Source organism: Cydia amplana, chromosome 2 (assembly GCF_948474715.1).
Source record: "Cydia amplana chromosome 2, ilCydAmpl1.1, whole genome shotgun sequence".
Taxonomy (NCBI): domain Eukaryota; kingdom Metazoa; phylum Arthropoda; class Insecta; order Lepidoptera; family Tortricidae; genus Cydia; species Cydia amplana.
This window is the reverse complement of record NC_086070.1, coordinates 21,409,201-21,430,584: the sequence shown is the minus strand read 5'-3', so window position 1 is coordinate 21,430,584 and position 21,384 is coordinate 21,409,201. Positions and strand designations below refer to the sequence as shown.

At 39.6% G+C, this 21,384-nt stretch overlaps 1 protein-coding gene across 2 annotated transcripts in view; it reads right to left on the bottom strand.

Moving 5' to 3' along the window:
• LOC134660037 (homer protein homolog 2) overlaps nucleotides 1-14,320 on the bottom strand; it is a 36,721-nt gene extending 22,401 nt beyond the window's left edge. The window contains exons 1-6 of one of the 2 annotated variants that reach the window (XM_063515748.1): nucleotides 14,170-14,320; nucleotides 7,971-8,127; nucleotides 6,869-7,000; nucleotides 6,369-6,542; nucleotides 4,958-5,023; nucleotides 4,180-4,325 (exon numbers count right to left, since the gene is read on the bottom strand). In XM_063515748.1, coding sequence (XP_063371818.1) covers nucleotides 4,180-4,325; nucleotides 4,958-5,023; nucleotides 6,369-6,542; nucleotides 6,869-7,000; nucleotides 7,971-8,127; nucleotides 14,170-14,195 — 701 coding nt within the window. In that variant the 5' untranslated portion in view covers nucleotides 14,196-14,320. The other variant, XM_063515740.1, reaches the window with a different exon arrangement.
• Between the last annotated feature and the right edge of the window lie 7,064 nt (nucleotides 14,321-21,384).

Here is a 21,384-nt window from a genome sequence, read left to right as displayed (position 1 = left end):
TATTGATAACCGAGCAAGCGAAAGATTCCAGAATTGAACCACGAGCGTAGCGAGTGGTTCGAAAAATGGAATCTTGAGCGTTGCGAGGGTTTCAAAACACCAGGGTTAAACAAAATTTGCCCCCAAGTGAAAAACAACAATTTTCACCACACCAACCCGAAGCAAATATGAAATGTAAAATATCGAACAAAATCAAACCAAATCAAATCCAAATGAATGTTATTAAATATTTATCACCCAAAATCATAATTTAAAAGTCAATTCTACCAGCAAACATAAGAAAACAACTCAAACTTTGCATTTGATTACTTTGCCTCACATGTGAATAAAATGCAACTTTGCTATCGGTTTTTGAAGTGCAAAGTAAGACTTTCCGAGCTGGTGTGGTGAAAAATGCTTTAAATAACTAATTTTATAGATCGGTGACAAAAATTCCCATTTAATGAAGACGAGTAAATGTAAAAACATTAATTTTAGGCATTACGATGATGGAATTTATCTAATTTTATTATACTTGAAGACTGTACCTGTTAACTTTTTAATTTTAGCTTTTAAGTATTGTACAAAATACTTGCAATGTAATAAAACGTTAAAAATATGTTATCATTTTACTCAAGTCTCATTACTACTCGCTTCTCACAGATCGCCTTGATTTCTGGTTGACGCCGTACCTAGTAACATTTCTAATGATGACTCTGCAGTAGACGTGTGCGCCGCGCCGGCGCGCCGCCGCCGCCGACCTTTTTTGCCACGCCGCCGCCGCCGATAAATGATCGGCGTGAAATCGGCGTGACCTTGTGTGTTAGTAACTAGCTATTCCGAGTTGGTATTTGGATTACAATATGGATTTTTTGTATAATATATGTTACAGTTGTCAAATATACATCAATTATTAATTAAATGAAACAGAATAGCCAGTTGCACAAACTATTTGACACACCAAGTAAAGTACATAACTAAGTAATCCTAAGTATTCAAGAAAGATGAGGGAGCGATAATTATGAAGTAGGATTTTTTCCTGTTAATTATGAATTCCCATTGCCTCGAGTGTATACTGTAGTTTCCTAAATGGCAGTTAATACCATTCTCATTTTTTTCCACTTTTTATTTTTCTCGTAAGCTTCATTTATCAATAGCAATTATAATCATTCTCATATTTACGCATTCTATGTATTTATTAGTAGCTTATTTTCTCGATATGTTTTTGAACCGTTTTCATATTTACCCATTCTATGTATTTATTAGTAGCTTATTTTCTGCCTGACATAACAACAACAAACTATGAAAAACGCTGGGGTGTCCATCAAATCTGGAGTTCGTCGGACTGTTTCTTTTCAAAAAACATTTCCTTTGCAACTTAACTAGACGGAGCCCCGCCGAACGGGGCTCCTATTTCTGAGCGGTTTGCCCTTCGGGCATCTGAAGCTACCTAACGAACCTAACCTACCTAGCTATTGATTTAGTGAGACGTCCGTGAAAACATTACACTTTGGGGAAAAAAGCGTAGGTAGGTAAGTAGGTTAGGTTCGTTAGGTAGCTTCAGATGCCCGAAGGGCAAACCGCCCAGAAATAGGAGCCGCGCGAAGCAGGGCTCCGTCTATTTAAGTTGGAAAATAATGCGAATGGTTACAAAACATACCGGGAAAATAAGTTTTTCAAAAAAAAATAGAATGGAAAAATATGCGAATGACTAAAGTTGCTATAGGGAAAGGAAGATTACGAGAAAAATATAAAGTGAGAAATAATGCGAATGGTATTAACTGCAATTAGGAAATAACGATTTTCGGAACATACAGTATACACTCGCCAAAAATGTCTAGAAGAAATAGACAGAGTGACAACACTAGATTCTCTGTCAATCTGGCAAACAGCGCAAATGCTTGCCTCACGGAAATGTGCAAGCTGTAAGGGTAAAGCAACATTATCTTGTCACTCGATGCTATAAGTTCTAGTAACAAACTGTGCTACTATTGTCGCCTTCCTGACGGGATTAACATCAAGAAATACATCGAAATGGCGACTCTTCTGATGAAAATTGAAGATGAAAGTTCTAGAGACGTCTTAAGATCAACCATGCCAAGACCAAAGTAAGGCGATTACGTAAAAGCGAGGTAAGGTATAAGGTCTTGGGTTGATAACCAGTGCCGGTGGTTGCACCGCCGAGATACGCCGCAAAGCTGGCATGGTTAAAAATAAGAATGCTATGGCTAAGGCTAACCTCGACAAGATCTGGAAGAATACAGGTATTCGACGTGCAACTAAAGTGCGCTTGGTACGAGCTCTCGTCTTTTCAATATTCCAGTATGGTGCCGAAACTTCGTCTTGCGGCAGTCTGAACGCGCGAAATGGAGACAAAGTACATGTGGTCGTAAAATAATTATCAGCAATTTGAAAACGAGAAAGAAGATACATCTCAGTGAGCCTGGTGCTTACTGTTTGTACGACAAGAAAACCAATAAATAGAAGCCATAGCATTCCACTATGTCTAGCAAACTTCAAGAATATTTGGCGTTTTGTTTCGTACGTCATTTTTAATACGATAAAAGCCAATGAAATCATGAGAAAATTGAGTTACCGATCGGATCGAAGGTCATTGGGACCAAGTAACCCCTTAATGCAAGCCAGTTAGTAGAGTAATTTAAGTTATTATAGCTACGCTAAATTCATTTACAAACCCTATTTTACTCAGTCTATTCAAAACTATACGTAGTTCACTGACTAGCAACCTAGATTGATCAAATTTTCAAGAAAAACAACAAATTAACGATTTTTCTTAAGAAACCTTAAAGTCAAGGTCACGCCGATTTCACGCCGAAAACACGCCGCCGCCGCCGATTTTTTGTCAAACGCCGCCGCCGATCATTTTTTAATCGGCGCACACGTCTACTCTGCAGCACTGAACGTCGTTAACACATTCATTTCCACCCAGCCAAACAAGACATCCGCGTCAGGGCACAAAAATCTATATATATAAACGTGAAAGACCTGACTGACTGACTGACTTAAAAATCAACGCACAGCCCAAACCGCTGGGACTAGAAAGTCCAAATTTGGCAATTAGGTTCCTTATAAGGTCTAGGGGTCCACTAAGAAAGGATTTTTCAAAATTCATCCCCTAAAGAGGTGAAATGGGGGTCCATTTAAAAAAAACTCTCCCGCGCGTGCGCAGCCGCGGGCAAAAGCTAGTTTCGTCATATAAGGCTGTAGTGCCACGATCCCGACTATCGGGTCGTCCGTCCGTCATAAAATACCCGATAGTCGGGTTTTCGGCACTGAATGTGTTAACTGGAACATTTAGCACGGCTCGACCTCCGGATATCAACTGAAGAGTTTTGTAGCGACAGTTTCTGCCTACAGCAACATTAGAACATTTCAGGGTGTCATTCTGAATCCCTAACAACGTTTGTCCTAAAGTCACTTGCCCTAACTGGTTTGTCCTAATGGGCACATGCCCTAACGATCAATTGTCATAACGATTATTTTCCATAATTGAAGGTTCTGAAAAATGGTTAGGTTTTAGAACGTGCTGCCACAAAAGTGGGTTAGGTTAGGGTTAGAACTGCGACCCTCGCAAAAAAGAAAATATGCTTAATAACATTAGGATAAGCAATCAATAATTAGGGAAACCAAAATTAGGGTTTTTAGTGTTAGGACAACTGATCATTATGACAAACAATATTAGGGAATTCAAAGATAGGAGAAAAGACTTTAGGAATTCATATATAGATCCACATTTCAACTTGTGTTAGAGAGCTTACTAGCTATAGCTTAGCCATATTGACATTGTTGTTTTTTTTATTTTTTATTTTATATTATTTGACATTGTTAATAATTTAGTTAATTAATCGATTGCTTATAATGGTTTTTAAATTGTGTATTGCTTGACATTTGTATAATTATAATCAACTGTTATTTTCCTACTTGACGATCAAATTATAAATTCGTATATATTAGTGTAAAATAATGTATATTGTAAAGCCCTTGCTACACGGTCGCCGACAAGCCCCCAGACCGCGTGGCCTTGGTCCGTCCCGGACCGTGTAGACAGTTGTTTCCAACAAAATTTTACCAAAACTGACCAAGGACAGACCAAGGTCAGACGGTTAGAAGGCTTTTCGGCGACCGTGTAGCAAGGGCCTTATTTCATATTATAAAATAAATAAATCTAAATCTACTTACCTCTGAGCCAAAGCCAGTTTTAGGCGGTCGTTTTCGTATCTGAGTTGCTGTTCTGCGGACTCGGCGGGAGGCAGCTCGGAGCGCTCGGGCGCCGCCGTGGACGCGAGGGGGCCGCGCGGCGCTCGCCCTACCGTCGCATATCCGCCCTACGAAACGGAAAACTATTGAAACACCTTGCAAACACTACACATTTTAACCCAACCCAGGTTTTGCTTTAATTTCGGAAAATGTTATTCCTATCAATCAAGGTAAATAATAAAATGTTACGGAGCCTTACGACGTCCAATTTGAAATGATTTATGTCAAGGCTTTTTATATAATTATGTATCTTGGAGGATATAATCAAACGGAGACGCCATGTCTGTAATTTTCTATACAAAACAGTCTGCTGATTTTTGCGGGGGAGGGGAACGTCAAATGTATGCGAAACGTAAAAATAGCCATGTCAGATAAACGTCAGTCCATACATTGTGTATGACCGTTGGCCGCCTATTTTCGACAGAGGGGAAAGCCTGTTAATGGCTACTCCGTTTAGTTGTATTCTCCAAGTTATGTATATATAATGTATCGCAGCAAACATATTTAACAATATTTAGGATACTATTTTGAGAACCTTAGATTTCAGGATACTGGATTTTGGGCAAGCATATAATGCAGATATTTTTAAAGGCAACTGCGAATATCAAAAAACGTAAAATTTAGCTATATCTCTAAGTGTTCTACTGAAGGGAATTTTTCTTATTCCTACAATAGTTATCATTTTAATGGTTGAATTTACCTGTAGTGAGGACGAGACGGAGTGAGCTCTCTGGTGGACCATCATCTCATCGTTGTCGACTTTAGGCTGCAGCAAAAACCAAATTTTTTTTTTATATTATAAATGGGCTTACTCATGGCCACAGACTAGCCGAGGCGAAGACGTGGCCTACGATGGAGCGAGCCTGCCCAGAAGGTGCCTGTTCACCCTTGATTTGAAGGTTGCCGGGTTATATGTGCTCGGAAATATAGACGCCGGCAAGGAATTCCATTCCTTGGCAGTGCGCATAAGAAACGAGGAAGCAAAGCTTTGCTTCCTCGTTTCTTATGCGCTTGCGCTTCGTGCGAATAAGTTTGAAACTTGTAAGTGGTGATACTGATTAATGATAGCGTCGACTCTCGAAAATATAAGCTATTCTTGAAAGTTTGACATTCAAGAACGAAATACTTTGCTTGGAACATGAACTTTAGAAAGTTTAAAGTTTCGAGCCTGAAACTTTGAAGTTGATTGTGATAGGAAGAATTAAAGTGCTTAACATTTTCGCAGGTCGTTACTACAATATACAATCAACTTCGACACCTAAAGTTCAGCTTAAATATTCTGACGCTCAAAATACTTTATCTTAAACATGCCTGGAGATATTAGAGTAATTAGTGAATTTTGAGGCCGACCTATTAGTTAAATATCTTCTCTCTCTTATATTGATGGTATCAAGTTTAATATAGTCAGTTGACTATGATGGCCCGTCTGGGGTATTATAAATAAAGTCAAGGATTTTTTTATATCCTAGCAGGTATAGGATCTGGCGTGTCGGGGGCACTATTGCCATTGATGGCCACCAGCCCGGCTAATAGTACCTGTACGGGAGTACGCGGAAGGCTAGCCGAGGGGACACCGTAGCGGACGCCAAGGGTTGTAGTTGCCGTTGGTGGGCTTGCTAGACTGATGGTACCTGTACTGGGGGAGCAGCGACCGGGGGCTCGTCGGCGGGCGCGCGGGAGGCTAGCAGAGGGGACGCCGTGGCGGACGCTACGGGCTGGTGCCGTTGGTGGGCTTGCTAGACTGATGGTACCTGTACTGGGGGAGCAGCGACCGGGGGCTCGGTGGCGGGCGCGCGGGAGGCCAGCAGAGGGGACGCCGTGGCGGACGCTACGGGCTGGTGCCGTTGGTGGGCTTGCTAGACTGATGGTACCTGTACTGGGGGAGCAGCGACCGGGGGCTCGGTGGCGGGCGCGCGGGAGGCCAGCAGAGGGGACGCCGTGGCGGACGCTACGGGCTGGTGCCGTTGGTGGGCTTGCTAGACTGATGGTACCTGTACTGGGGGAGCAGCGACCGGGGGCTCGTCGGCGGGCGCGCGGGAGGCTAGCAGAGGGGACGCCGTGGCGGACGCTACGGGCTGGTGCCGTTGGTGGGCTTGCTCGACTGATGGTACCTGTACTGGAGGAGCAGCGACCGGGGGCTCGTCAGCGGGCGCGCGGGAAGCTAGCAGAGGGGATGCCGTAGCGGACGCCACGGGCGTGGCGGCTCCACTGTTGCCATTGGTGGCTTTGCCCGACATTTGCTGCGCCTGGATCGCCTCTTTCACTTCTTGGAACTTTTCTATGAACTGGAACAAACTTTAGATTGAGCAAGGGAGAAACATAAACCGATAATAATAAAGTTAGGGCAGATTAGGCTACTTAATAAAAAGCTGACGCACTAAAGCTGAAAGGGTTTTCTTAGTAGCTTCTGACCACGTAGCTTCATCTGCGTAGAATGATGCTTTCTGTGATGAAAACTATCCTGTGTCCTTCCCCGAGACTCAAACGATCTCCATACCAAAATTACATCTTAATAAAAATCAGTTCAGCGGTAATAAAGAGGCAACAGACAGACAGAAAGAGAGCCAGAGAGTTACTTTCGCATTAATAATATTAGTAGAGATGTACATACTTTGCCCAGTTCTGCTTCGGACGCGAACCCGAGTCCGTAAACCGTGTTGGCCCGCACGTCGCTCCATTGCCCAAACTTTTGAGAGGTCTTCGTGAAGGTCATGTTCGCCGTTATTGTGCTGTTTATCACCGCCTGCGGATGAAGCCGACATTAATATTGTGGTATATAGTAGCCGACCAATGGTGAGATCCGCAGAACTTAAGTAACATAGCTTACAGTTAAATCTCACTTTGATGGTCCGGTATACCCAGTAATCCGGCACTAAAATTGGGGTACAACAGTAGAATTTTGTTTGAAATTAGTATTAAGTATAGTAAAATATATTTCTACGACATGCTAAAAAACACATCAAAATAATATGCAGATTTGCTCTAACTTTCAGTAATCCAAATTTTCCAATAATCCGGTTCTCTTGTGTCAGCATCAGTGCCGGATTAGTGAGATTGTACTGTAATAAGTTGCCCGCATAACCCCTCGAATCCCATCGACTCAAAATCGTGTTGGCAGAGCCTCACAAATCTCACAATTCAATTCTAAATTCAAGGTCCCTTTTTGACAGAAATTGCGACTCGACTGAGTTGATGGGGTTAAATATCAGTGGGCACATATTAGCTTAGACCCGATAGGGGTTCGGGCAGATAGTTTCGTCAGCAGTGAACCAGAAGTCGCAGCAAATGAAAACCCCCACAAAGTTGGCCCAATGACGTGATCATTAAGATCGCAGATAATGAGAGGGATTGTTATCGCAGCGAGCACTCGTTGTGGAGAATTGGAGATCCTACATATCCTATCCTATAGATATACCTACCTATACCAGCAGATCCTTCTTATATTTGGGTGGATCAACTATTTCTTGTTTTTATTCTGTCCGGTCAGCCAAGAGACAATAGTAACATAGTTTGTTAAAAGACATTGTCCACCACCTTCTTCTGACACGCTTGGTAGACGACCCTCAATGGAAAGGGTTTATTTTAAGTTTCAGTTTGGAGAATTTAAATGCCTAAAAATCAGGTTTTAAAGGGTGACCCAGGGGAACGTAACCATGGCAACGAGTGACAAGAAAAAGTTGATTCACCCATTTGGTCTGTTGTTAAGTACGCACCTTGGTCCCTTCAACGCTGATGATGCGATACAGGTTTCTCGACGAGTCGTAGAAGAACGAGACGGAAACAGCGGCGGAGCTGGCCGACATCCACGATCGCTTCGTCTTCGGGTCTATGTGGAACACGTGCGCCTTGCACGTGAAGATTGGCTGCTCACTGCGAGAGAGAGATAGCGTTAGTCTTAAGTACTGTTCGTACTGGAATTAGACTGGTAAATATAGAAGGCTCACAGTCTAAATACAACACCATGTGCTGGCATGTCTCATCATTGTTGAACAAAACCCTAAACTAGTTTTGCTTTTTAGTTTTTCGCACATGAAATGTTTAATCTTACGGCTATTAACTTATGACTTTTGAACGTAAATTATTGACATAAAAGCGGCCAAGTGCGAGTCGGACTCGCCCATGAAGGGTTCCGTATTTAGGCGATTTATGACGTATTAAAAAAAAACTACTTACTAGATCTCGTTCAAACCAATTTTCGGTGGAAGTTTACATGGTAATGTACATCGTATATATTTTTTAGTTTTATCATTCTCTTATTTTAGAAGTTACAGAGGGGGGGGACAAACATTTTACCACTTTGGAAGTGTCTCTCGCGCAAACTATTCAGTTTAGAAAAAAATGATATTAGAAACCTCAATATCATTTTTGAAGACCTATCCATAGATACCCCACACGTATGGGTTTGATGAAAAAAAAATGTTTGAGTTTCAGTTCGAAGTATGGGGAACCCCAAAAAAATATTGTTTTTTTTTCTATTTTTGTGTGAAAATCTTAATGCGGTTCACAGAATACATCTACTTACCAAGTTTCAACAGTATAGTTCTTATAGTTTCGGAGAAAAGTGGCTGTGACATACGGACGGACAGACAGACGGACAGACGGACAGACAGACAGACAGACAGACAGACATGACGAATCTATAAGGGTTCCGTTTTTTGCCATTTGGCTACGGAACCCTAAAAATACACAAACGTAAAAATTGGACTTGCCTGGCCGCTAGATTTAAATAAATAGGCGACTGATTATATATTATATACCTACGAGGGGTATTCAAAATATTCTCGGTATGAGAATGAAAACAAACAAGTACGAAAAGTTTGATATTTTTATTTTTCAATATACTCCCCCCCCCTATGTTCATACACTTAAAAGATCGATCAATTTTTTTTTTTAATCCCTCGTAAAAATATTTTTTATCTTTCGTGTAAAAATGCTCCTCCACTGCCGCCTTCAATGCTTCATCGTCAGAAAATTTATTTCCACGCAGATCCTTTTTAAGATTGGGGAGCAAAAAGAAGTCGCTGGGGGCTAAGTCCGGACTATACGGTGGGTGAGTAACAGTTTTAAACCCACGTTCAACAATAGCTGCCTTGGCAATATGAGCAGTATGGACGGGGGCGTTGTCATGCAGAAGCAGAATACCTTTGGTTAACTTTCCTCGCCTCTTTTCTTTAATTACATCCTTTAATTGACGTAGAATGTTAGCGTAGTACTGTCCTGTGATATTTACACCTTTTTCTTTATAATCGATTAGTAATACTCCTTCACAATCCCAAAATATCGTGGCCATGACCTTGCCAGCTGAAGGGATGACCTTCAACTTCTTGGGATGAGCTGAACCCTTAATGTGCCACTGCATGGACTCTTGTTTACTCTCTGGGTCATAATGATGAACCCAGGTTTCATCTCCAGTAACTATTCTTTGCAGCACCTCATCAGGATTTTCACCGCACAGGTCAATAAAATCGGAACAACAAGCTACACGCATGTCTTTTTGAAGCCGAGTCAGCATTCGCGGAACCCATCTTGCACTTACTTTTGACATATTAAGATGGTCATGTATAATATCATGTACGGTACCAATAGAGAGATTGGTTACTTGTGCTATAGATTTTACCTTCACTCGACCATCTTCCAATATAAGTTTTTCCACTTTATCAATATTTTCTTGTGAAGTAGCTACTACAGGCCGGCCAGGTCTAGGGTCATCTTCAATACTCTCCCTTCCGCGTTTAAACTCGCTTGACCACTTTTGAATGGTAGATAAAGAAGGAGCAGACTCACGGTAAACACAATCCATTTCCTCTTTTATGGTTTTTTGATTTTTACCCTGTTTTGTCAAGAATTTTATCACGCATCGATGTTCTAATTTAGTTAACATTGTCAATTCGCACAGGATGTTCATGTTTGTTCAGCAATTGCAGAAAAACAAAAGACTATCTCGGTTCGAATTATACTTTTTTTTAATGTCAATGAATAAACCTTAGCGGCCAGTAACGAAAGAAATTTTAGAAGAGGTCGTAAGATATCAATACCGAGAATATTTTGAACGCCCCTCGTACTATTTAAAAATAATATTAAGATTCGACATTGATAGTTCTCACGGTATTTTACGTATCGTTGTCAGTCTTTTCTATTTGCTAGCCTCTGCTAGAACCTTAACTTGAGTCAAAACAATCAATCGGATGGGGCAATTAAAAAAGGAATAGATAACATGACAGGGGCGGTAGATGTGCAATCAAGAAATCCGCTTAAAATTGCCGGCATTATATTGCACAAGTGACGCAGACTGCGCAAATACCACTACGAGTAAGAAGATTACCAATTACGAAATGAGTTGCGGGCATCTAGGTTTAAGAAGTACTCCGACTGCGGACAATTCGACATTTTAAAGAAAAAACCGGCCAAGTGCGAGTCGGACTCGCGCACGGAGGGTTCCGCATCATCAACAAAAAATAGAGCAAAAAAATCGTGTTTGTTGTATGGGAGCCTCCCTTAAATATTTATTTTATTTTTAGTATTTGTTGTTCTGTCTAAAACTGTCTAGCTATCGCGGTTCATGAGATACAGCCTGGTGACAGACAGACGGACGGACGGACGGACAGCGAAGTCTTAGTAATAGGGTCCCGTTTTTTACCCTTTGGGTACGGAACCCTAAAAAGGCATTAATACGAACATAGGATTTCACTCAAATGGGGAACACTTTCCATCATATTAAGGATTCGTTGTTTCAACAACTTTGGTATCCCGCCAAGTTACTTTAAGAAGTCAATAAAAAGTATCTTACAAGCATTTTCACTTTCCATGTAGTGGCTCGAACATAGACGGCGGAAAGTCGTGAAATAATAATCGCCTACAGACATATGCAGCAATAGAGCACTACACACCTGCATTGCTGCTACATATAGTTTAACCTAAATGTCTATTCAGAGCCCTTATCGACAAGCGACTGGGTCTGGAGTGGAGCCAGCTATCACGCTACATTAAACAACCAGGTACGTTAAGTACTATGTGGTACGTTTAAAACTTGTAAGCGATACAGAATCGAGCGCATGATCTCGATATTTATTAAAATACTAGATGCAATGCATATTTACACATGTTCAGTCCACTAGTCATAGTCATAGCTCAACGCAAATTTTGGCCTAGCTGGTGGCAAAGGAATGTAGTGATTTATTAAATCTACACTTGCCCAATGAATTTCGAACTGGAATTAAATATTCATCGTTTTAGCAACACCCTTATCGTCACACCGAATGTAAAAGAAGAATTCCATAACAAATACGGTCCGTAAATTTACCAGGTGAAAAAAACATAGTAGTTACCTAATAGGTATACCTATTTTCCTGGACGTGGACTAGTTGCGCTCTTAGTGATATGCGCACTAAACATAAAAAATAGGCCAAATTTAATACAAATTCGGCCACTTTTCGCGAGGCGTTGCGTTGTTCGTCATATCATCGTCGAAGTCAAAAACAAAGGCAGTGATGTAGCCAGGGGCTAAATATAGTCTGTTTACTCAGCGGTGAGAATATTCAATTACAAAGGGAAAGAAAAGCCCTATTGGGGGACAGTATAGCCCGAAGCATGCCCCAAGGTTATTATCTATTACTAATCGCTTTTCGCAAGCGTGGATGGAAAACCCTCCGATGAACCATAGAGACTTTCGAACGCGAACAACGAAATTGGATTATAGTCTCTCACCAACTCTATCGCTCCTACGGTTTTTCAATAAAAGAGATGGAGATAGGTACATATTACGATTTTCAAAGTAGGAACTCTGTATGGTACTCCGATTACTCAGGTTTTCTTGAGGTCGCAGTTATACTGGTAACGCTTGATGTCTTCGTGCTACTTCGTACTAAATAAAGATTGAATCACTTAAATAACACTAGGCCTCTTCGGGAATATACTCCAATCGCACTAGCATTAAACTAGTAGAAATCTGATTTATGACAATAACTGAAAGTAAGTAGTGTGCGTACCTACTTACCTAACCCGAGATCGCACTTTATCGGGTCCAGAGTCTAACGCTCGCTTGCTCAGTACTCAATGGGAATCGGGAGCTCATTAATCATATGGCATTATAAACTGACAACAATACTTTTTTATCCATACTACTAGTAGTAGTAAGTGCCTAAAAAATGAATAGCAAAAGTTTGGGTGAAAACAAACATTAGCAAGCTCAATACAGAGTAATATTCATTCACCTTCAAAATTGGGCCAAACCGTAAACCTAATTTATAGTAATTAACAGGTTATTTGTGTTAATTGGTTAGTAAACTGGCAATCATGTTTCAAGGTTAGCGTGCAAAATGGATATCCTGTAAACATGAGTGCATGAGATTAGAGGAACCAGATACATAAATGTGAAATGACATAGTGTGTTTGTGTGGACAATACTAGTCTGTGTGGAAGAGTCGTGGAATGGAATTTTAAAGTTCATTGTAACAAGAACTTATCGTCTACTGGCCAAGCATGTAAAAAAATGATTCCAACGAATTGAAAAACTCTTTTTAATAATTAATAAATTGGAGAATTGAAATAATTTCCGCAACACCTCCATTGGTTCACAAAATAATATAAGTATTAAAACAAGCCTTAAAATGGAACAAAACAATACTCACAATATTTCATTTACAATATCCATTTTTGCTAGTTGCTAATATGATTCACTTGACAATACGGCACAAGACTCGAGAGTCAATAAGTGCTAAAATGTCAAGATAGGGGTTAGGTTTGACAGCAGATAGCTGGGATGCTTGAGAAAGGAATGTGGTGATAAGATATGACAAAGAGTCTGAACTACAACCTAAGTTAGATGTACTTACAAATTAGTTCATTGTAGTTAAATTGTGGTATATGCGTGTTTTCAAATAATGGGTAAATTCGGACATGATTGAAATTAATAATGTTGGTATTTGTGGCAATATTTTGTGAACAAATCATAGACAAGAGGTTTTGTATTTGTTGTTAGTAAACCTCATAAAACTGACTATTTCACAGAATTAGCCGACAGACAAAAATCTAATAAGAGCAGATATACGTACATTCAGTGTAAGGTCAGAGTATTTCAGAGTTATGACAGCATCGCTAGGTCTGTTCTTAAAATAAAAAATAATCAGACACATAGTGGAGAAGTTCTTGTTGCGAACAACTTAATAAATTATTTTTTGCCAATGAAGTTGTCAGCCAATATTGAAAACAATAAGATCAATGTAATAAAATAGGGGTTCAAGCTTACTTACGGCTATTGTGATAAATTAAATCTAAAATTAGGGATCATTAACTTATTCATTGTAATATTTTTACTTTTTGCAGGATAGTTTGGTATTAATTGTGAAAATCACTTACTCCATTTCAGTTATGGGGGCCAGGATGCCTGAATTTTTATCCTCACGCATTACGACAAACGAATTACTATTAATAATGTAATTTTAATATGATTTATGCAAATATACGCCCTAACGTAACAGTCGCTCACAACTAAGTAAAAGATTACTCAGGTATGAAGTTTTTAAAAATAGAACCTCCTGACCCGACCCCTGGCGACCTTACTGGCCGTAAATCCACTCGATCGTGTGCAATCGATGTGCAATTGCCTATTTAGGCGGAAATAGATGCAATGTGCTACGAGTGTTAACGAAAGCGCAGGAAATAGGGTGTAATTGATTGAAAAGGTCACATATTAACGTCCCCCACACGTTTATTTGACGTCATAGTGTGTTGTGATTGTAAATAATAGTGATCCTTGGAGAGCAAACTTAAAATACCCCTACGCATGGGTAAAAATGCATCCCCTCCCTCGAAATGCCAAGGGGCATTAGAAATGGATTATCTTGGATAATGTATACGTAAGAACAGGAAATTTTCATAAATTAAATTCGACTGAAACTATAGAATAAAACTTACCCCATCGTTTCTTTTCCTGCTGTCATTTAAACACAATATTTGAGAAAATGTTTTACTTCATAATTTCCAATTTTCCTCACACGAACTGTCACAAGCGGCGATCGCACCATAAACTAAAGACTATTTTCGAGCTACCAACTATAAAATATAAAGTAAGTTTTGAGGAGTTTTTTGAGACTATTTTGACTGTCTATGACTTGTCTTTTTAGAGTTTTAATTTCAATAATACGACACCATTGAAATAAAAACTGTAAAAAGATCTTACCCGATTTTACTCAACGTTCATAAATACAAACAAAACTGCATTATTTTTAATTTTTATGGTCATGGTTATGTTATGGTTATGCCCTCTAGAGGCAAAGTAATAAAACTTTAATTCTCCTACTCCTCACTAGATAGCTAAATTCCTGTGTACTTACTTTTCTACTCACCGCTAGATGGCCTAATAATTTGATAGTCTTATCCTAGGCAGATAGATGGCTCTGTATTACCAAATTGATTAAACCACACAATTTATTTTAAACAAAAGTAGTCGACCATGACTTCTGCAACTTGTACAGATACCTTACAGGTACCTTCATACAAGGTTCTGAAATTGAGAATATTGTCTCATATTGAACCTTTTATTTTTTAATCAATTAATGGTAGACTGCATGTCTTTAGCTTCTTAGCCTGATGAGTTGGCCTGAGGCTTACCTACCTACTTAGCTACGTGCAAAATTTTGAACGCGGAACTAAATATTAAATCTTAGCAGCATACCTACCTACACCTAAAATGAAATTACCTGCAAATAATACACCCCTCCTTTAGGTAATTTTTTTATCACAAAAACACCTGTACCTAATTACTTTGAGTCTCAAGCAAAAGGATCACATTTACGAGTAGGTCGTAATAGGTATTAAAACTGGCGTAAGGAATCGAAAAACATTTTAATTACCTACCTAGGACCTATGTAGACAGGGCTGAAGGCGATGTCCAATTGTAATAGGTTTGATGTTGGCAATAAAGCAAATCTTCAATTAAATATTAATAATAAGTGTAGTAAAAATAGGCATGTGATATATTATAAGTACATATAAGCAGCCCACGACGCCATTAGCCCTGCCCTGCCCTAACCTAACATACCTCGTGCTTGTGTCATCTCAGGAATTGCTAGCATCTATTAGGTAGCTACGGTTTTCAATCACTTTCTGAGTGTAGTACTTGCTGTACTTGGTAGTACCTACTTAAGTTTAGGTACCTATTTCATTGGGTAAATAAACCCTCAGTACCTAAGTACTTACCTACTTATAGGGTAACAATGTGATCCTCAGAATGCATCAGTTTCAGCTACCATGCACATCGCACAACGTTCGGCAAACGGTGAAAGCACGTGTTATACAACGCAATCGATTGGCGATATTGTGTGCTTAATGAGAAGCTATCTCAATATTTCATCTGCAGTCACAATAAAATGTGATTGTAATTTGTAATGTAGCTGTTTCAATCCACGTGTGCCCCACGAATCGCTTTTACGAAGTCTCGCGCCGCAATGTCATTAGTTCACGAGTAAATTTCGAACTTGTGATCTCTGCCCTCTAGGGCAGAATGTTCTAACATTCACTTGTCCTGCAAGATCTTCCGATCAAAATTCTTGTAATTTTTTTCTGCAAGGCTAAGCTAACAAGTTGTCTACAAAAACCAACCTGCCAAAGTTGGCAGTTAACATACCTACCTATCCAATCTGAAATAAACTTCATTTCTTCTGCACTATGTTTATGAGTACCTACTTAGTTACATAATGATTTTGACTAAGACATGGGAAATATGTAGATATTGGAAATCTTCCGCAGGACACCTTGTAATTATTAACAGAGGTAACTAAGTAGGTACATATTTTATTAATTAATACTTTAAAAACCACATGAAGGGTTTACAAATGTAGCCACACCCTTGCAGGCCATCTGCTGCAATTAGGCAACTTCTAAATGTTAGAAGATATATGTGGAAATGTTGTCAATTCTAGGACATGATTCACGCTTTAAGAAACTATCACGAAATACCTAAGATACAAGTATTAAGTTACTTTAGTTTAGGTATTGATGTAAAATATGTTAGAGCCAGTTACAATTTTTGCTTACAAGATCCTTTATTTTATTTGTTTACTTTTCTAATCCATGATGACTGTACATTTATAATATTTAAGTAACTACCTATTTAAGCGTATTATGATTGTTTGTAATTGTTGGATATATATTCAATGAAATAAATTTTATCTTATCTTTTATCTTATCTTATCACACCGGAGCTTAAGCTAAAGTATGACCCATGACGTGTCTTTAGAGTTACGTTTTCGACATACCTACATTTTTGGTAAGGTATATCACTTCACTATCACTACAAATTATAAAACAAAGTCCCTTCCCGCTGTCTGTCTGTCTGTCTGCATGTAGGTACCTATGCTTAGATCTTTAAAACTACGCAACGGAATTTGATGCGATTTTTTAAATAGATAGAGTGATTCAAGAGGAAGGTTTATGTATAATTTGTTTGCCCCGTGCGAAGCCGGGGCGGGTCGCTAGTATGTAAATAATGCTTGAACATAAGGCATGAGTGAGAGTGGTGGACTGGTCGACTTCTTAGACATAGATATTTCTTTATTAGGTAACTACCTAAGAAATTGACACAAATTCCAGTCAAAATCGAAACTACTTTCCCTTAAACGAACGGTATAACTGACCGACATACATTTATGTAGAAAAATAATAAATAACTAGTCGTTGTCGAAAGAGGTCTCTGAACTCCGCGTAACGTTCACGTAACACGCCATCTCGTGAGATTAGGGTTGCCAGATGGTCGGGATTCGGCGGGATTCTCCCGATTTATAGCATGTGTTCCTGATTCCCGACAAAGTGAAAATTGTCCCGAAAAACAGCATCACGTTATAAAACAAAAATTTCAAGTTCTGAACTGTCGTCGAGCGAACCAGCGGCAGCGACCCGCGTCGACTGGCGTCGAGCCCGTCAGCGCGCGCGCGGGGCGCGCGTAGCGAGATTGGGCAGAGCAGCAGACGTAGGGGCAATAATGTAAAATATCGTTGTTTTTAATACAATTAATTTAATTTGAATGGTTCATTTTCCCGACTTAAGGCCCAAAATCCCGAAAAATTGATATTTTTTCCTGATAATAGCGCCTTTCGATCTGGCAACCCTACGTGAGATAGATTTTGAACCAAAAAGAATCTGATAATCTTACACGAAATAAACTTTAAAATTAACAATAAAAAGATAATTATATCGCTGTATAATTATATCTTTTATGTTGAAATTTAGGTACAATGCTTGAATTTATTTGTTTTTTATTTTTAACGATCGATAAATGGGTTTAATTACATCGCTTGTTGTTTTATTTAAACAACGCTATGCAATTTTTTTTATAAGTAGGATTGCTTATTACAGGCGACCGTCCACAAACGACATTTATAACAAATGTAGGTATTGGCGTATTGGCATTTGGCACGTATTGGGTCATTGTAGGGGAGAGTTTGGTGTTTGGGTGAAATAAACACTGAAAGCGAAATATCACGTGACCAGCTTAATTAAAGAATAGCACAAACTCTACGAATGTCGTAAGAATTTTGAGGAAAGGAAACATCGGAATCACTGCAAGGAACGTATGTGTTGCATCGGCTATTATAGCCAGAACCGCCACGAATATGAAGGTTGCAATTTTATCGTCTATCGTGTTAATGTAACAGCCACGATGGCAGACTACAAAAAGACCATCTTAGGTTCTCAGTCTGGGTTCTTATCACACCCTACAAGTGCCTTACCTACGAGTGCCTTAGGTATCTACAGTTATCTACAGAGCTTTGAGCTCATTACAAGGTCCATTAAAGCCAATACGCGACATTACTGGCGACGCGCAGACTGTTCGACCAGCTAATAACTGTGCTTCGTATCCTGCGTGGTCGCCTGGACTGCCCCGAATTAGTTGGCGAGGCATGTCGGCTGTTTGTCCCGGACGAGCGTACCCGGTTTCGTGCAGACCGGCTGCGTCTCTTCGCGGTCCCTCCCGCCCGCACGGTCTCGCGGCGCAACTCGCCCGTTTGCCGAGCGCTGAACACGCTCAATAAGCTCGGTGCTGTGCAACACTCCTGCGATTTGTTTGCGGACGGCTGGACGGTTATTGAGAAAGATTGTATGAAAATATGCGAGTTGCTAACCTAATGATTTAAATGTTTAAAGACGTATTTTTGTGACCTACTCCTTATGAAATTATTGATTTATTGATTTATGTTATTGATTGATTTATTTTATTTTATTGATATTAGTTTTACTTATAATTGAACTTAGGTATAAGAAATGTAATGACTTAGGCTAGTCCTGTAAAATTGCATTTTGCTTGAATAATAAATTGAATTGAAATTGAAATTGAAAAATTACGACTCTTTGCGTCGAGACCTCGCGAGCATTTTAGTTGGCCGATTTTTAATTAGCTGTCTATTTTTTTTTTATAGTTGGATAGATAGAATTCCCTATTCTGGACATAATAAGCGCAATTTCTCTATAGATTACTTTTGCATGCTGCATGGTAGGTCATAAGAATCTAGTCATAGTTATAGGTAGTATTCAATATTTCTATGCCTATTCAGGCAGGATGTGCTGTTCAAAAATTGTTTTTTTTTTACATCTTTATTGTACCACATTCAAGAAATAAATAAATGATTATGATTATGATTAGATATGCCCTTAAAAAATCTACCACTGAATCACGAAAACGTAGGTGGGTCGTTCTCTAAAAATATGTCTGCGGTCTGATTGCCGTGACCCATATAATTTCGTACAAAATGTATGAAGAGATCGCACTTAGATGCAACTGCAGACATATTCTCAAAGAATGACCCCAAGTAGGTATACTATTTTCGTAACTCAACGTCTGGTATTCTCGTATTTATACCACCCAGAATCAGAGGGCCTACCGCGAACCACGTTCGACGTGTTACCTCCCTGTCACACTTACGTACGAATCTACCCGCGCTGTGTATAATTTATAAATTGTTTTGTTTTGTTTTTGCGCTCACTTTGTACATATTGTAAATATTTAGTTTTTAGGTTACATACATAAGTTTAAATCCATATAATTATAAGTTTCTCATATAAGTGAATTGTTACAATTCTTTTGAGAAAATAAAGATCTTTGAACCGAATTTGGGCGTTTTCTAAAATAAATATTTGAAAACCCGATTCTCCCAGATCCTGGTGCTTTTGGGTTCTTTCAACTCAGAAACACTAGCATATTCAATCCTGATGATAAAAAAAATTGTCCCAAAATTTAGTATGAAAATTGTACATTCCACTACGTCACGTTACATACAAGTGAAAAAATTTCTCATACTAAAAACGTGACGTAATGGAATGGACATTTTGGGACATCTTTTTTTATTTAATGGTAGGATGGAGAGTGCTGTCGATTCTGAGTAGAATGAGCCCAAGAATGTCCAGATTTGAAAGAATCGGGTTTTCGATATTTATTTTAGAAAAAGCCCATTTACAAGTGCGAGTGCGAGTAGTGCGACAGAGAGGCAACACGTCGAACGTGGTTCGCAGTAGGCGCTGGACTTCTAACTAGTCAAATTTAATCTAAATGTAAAGGAAAACCTGCCTATCAAAATATCGCCATTCTCGCTCCACAATGACTCACTTGTGTACGCACACGTTTCTCTTCCGGATCATTCGCCTCCGGCCTCCGCGCAGATTCCCTCCGCCGGCCTTCGCTGGGGCCGTGTGGATCATTTACCAATGGTCCACGCGCAAAAGGTTGCTTACAAACAACAAGGCACTTATTTAAGAGGATAGTGGACGACCGCTACTCGTAGTCCCCATTTTCCGATCTAGATTGTACCAATTTTCTATATTGTTAATATCCAGAGAGAAAAATGGGAACTGAACATTTGTATGGAAACGCGGTCGTTCACTTCCCTCTTGAATTTTGATATTCGAACGAAAAATCTAGGTTGAAGATGGATTCAAAACGCACAGCCGGCCTAGCCAAGGTGACAATCGCTATCGCTGCGACAACGGAACGCTTTGTGTCTCTCTATCACTCTTCCATATTAGTACGAAAGTGACAGTTGCGTTTCGATCGCCACGGAGCGTAAGCGATTAAGTTGGCATGTTGGCTACGCGGCCAGAGATCACATGCCAACGTTGCGGTACGGTTACAGTAGGTAGTCGGGAAATGCATCAAAGATCGCATGCAATTATCGGGGAAGTCTATAAAGATCAATAAATGGTCATGGTAAAAAAAAAGTAACTATTCGACATAGTAACCGGGTATATAAGTGCTTACTTTTTTCTCTGACAGACAAGCAACAAATGCGATAATACCGATTTGTTCTAAATCACGCGGAGATCATTAAATATTGCGATTTACGACTTGTCGCATTCCGACAGTTTACATTTGTTTACATTAGAAATCCACAATTCCACACTACACGGCGTTATATTCTCCATCGGTTGGATTGAGTTCACTAATATGTTTATTTAACTAATAATAACTAATATGTTTAATATGTTTGTTTAATTATTACTTTAAGGTTTAATATCTGGGTAACCGAGCTTAACCCATAATATACTCAAAGCCGTTGAACATTTGCATTTTATCATATGATATTCAATAATTTCAACGATTACTTCATCAACTGGTGGTAAAAGTGACCAACGGGCTTCAAGACAGACACGATCTTCAGCAAGACTACGATTTGGATGGTTTGATTCCATGCGATTGCAGTGCGCGCTCTGGCTTGAATAATTTATAGATATTTAGCTTTTTTTCGCTCAATTTAGCTAGTCCTACTGCAAACCACGGCCCTGCAAGTGTAATAATGGCATTTGGCGCACTAGATTTCTCAGAATGGAGTCACCGTAATAACGAGCAGGTCAAAGAATATCAGGCTCATTACCGTGGGAGCGGCACCCAACTGTTGCTCTCGACGCTGGCGTCGCGCGCCGTTGCGACAAAGGTTCCGTATAGTTTCCGTTTGTATGAACATCTCAAAGTAGCTTTTAGTATGCCATCTTTGACTGATCGTGCGCTGCCGCTGCTCTTATTTAACGGTTCCCTGCAGCCTTGACCAGATTATAAGTGATTACCATGTTAAGGGCCACTCAAGAACCTTCCTGTTTCAGCAGCTATTTTTCGGGTTCTATTGCCACGGGTTCGAACAACGTGCC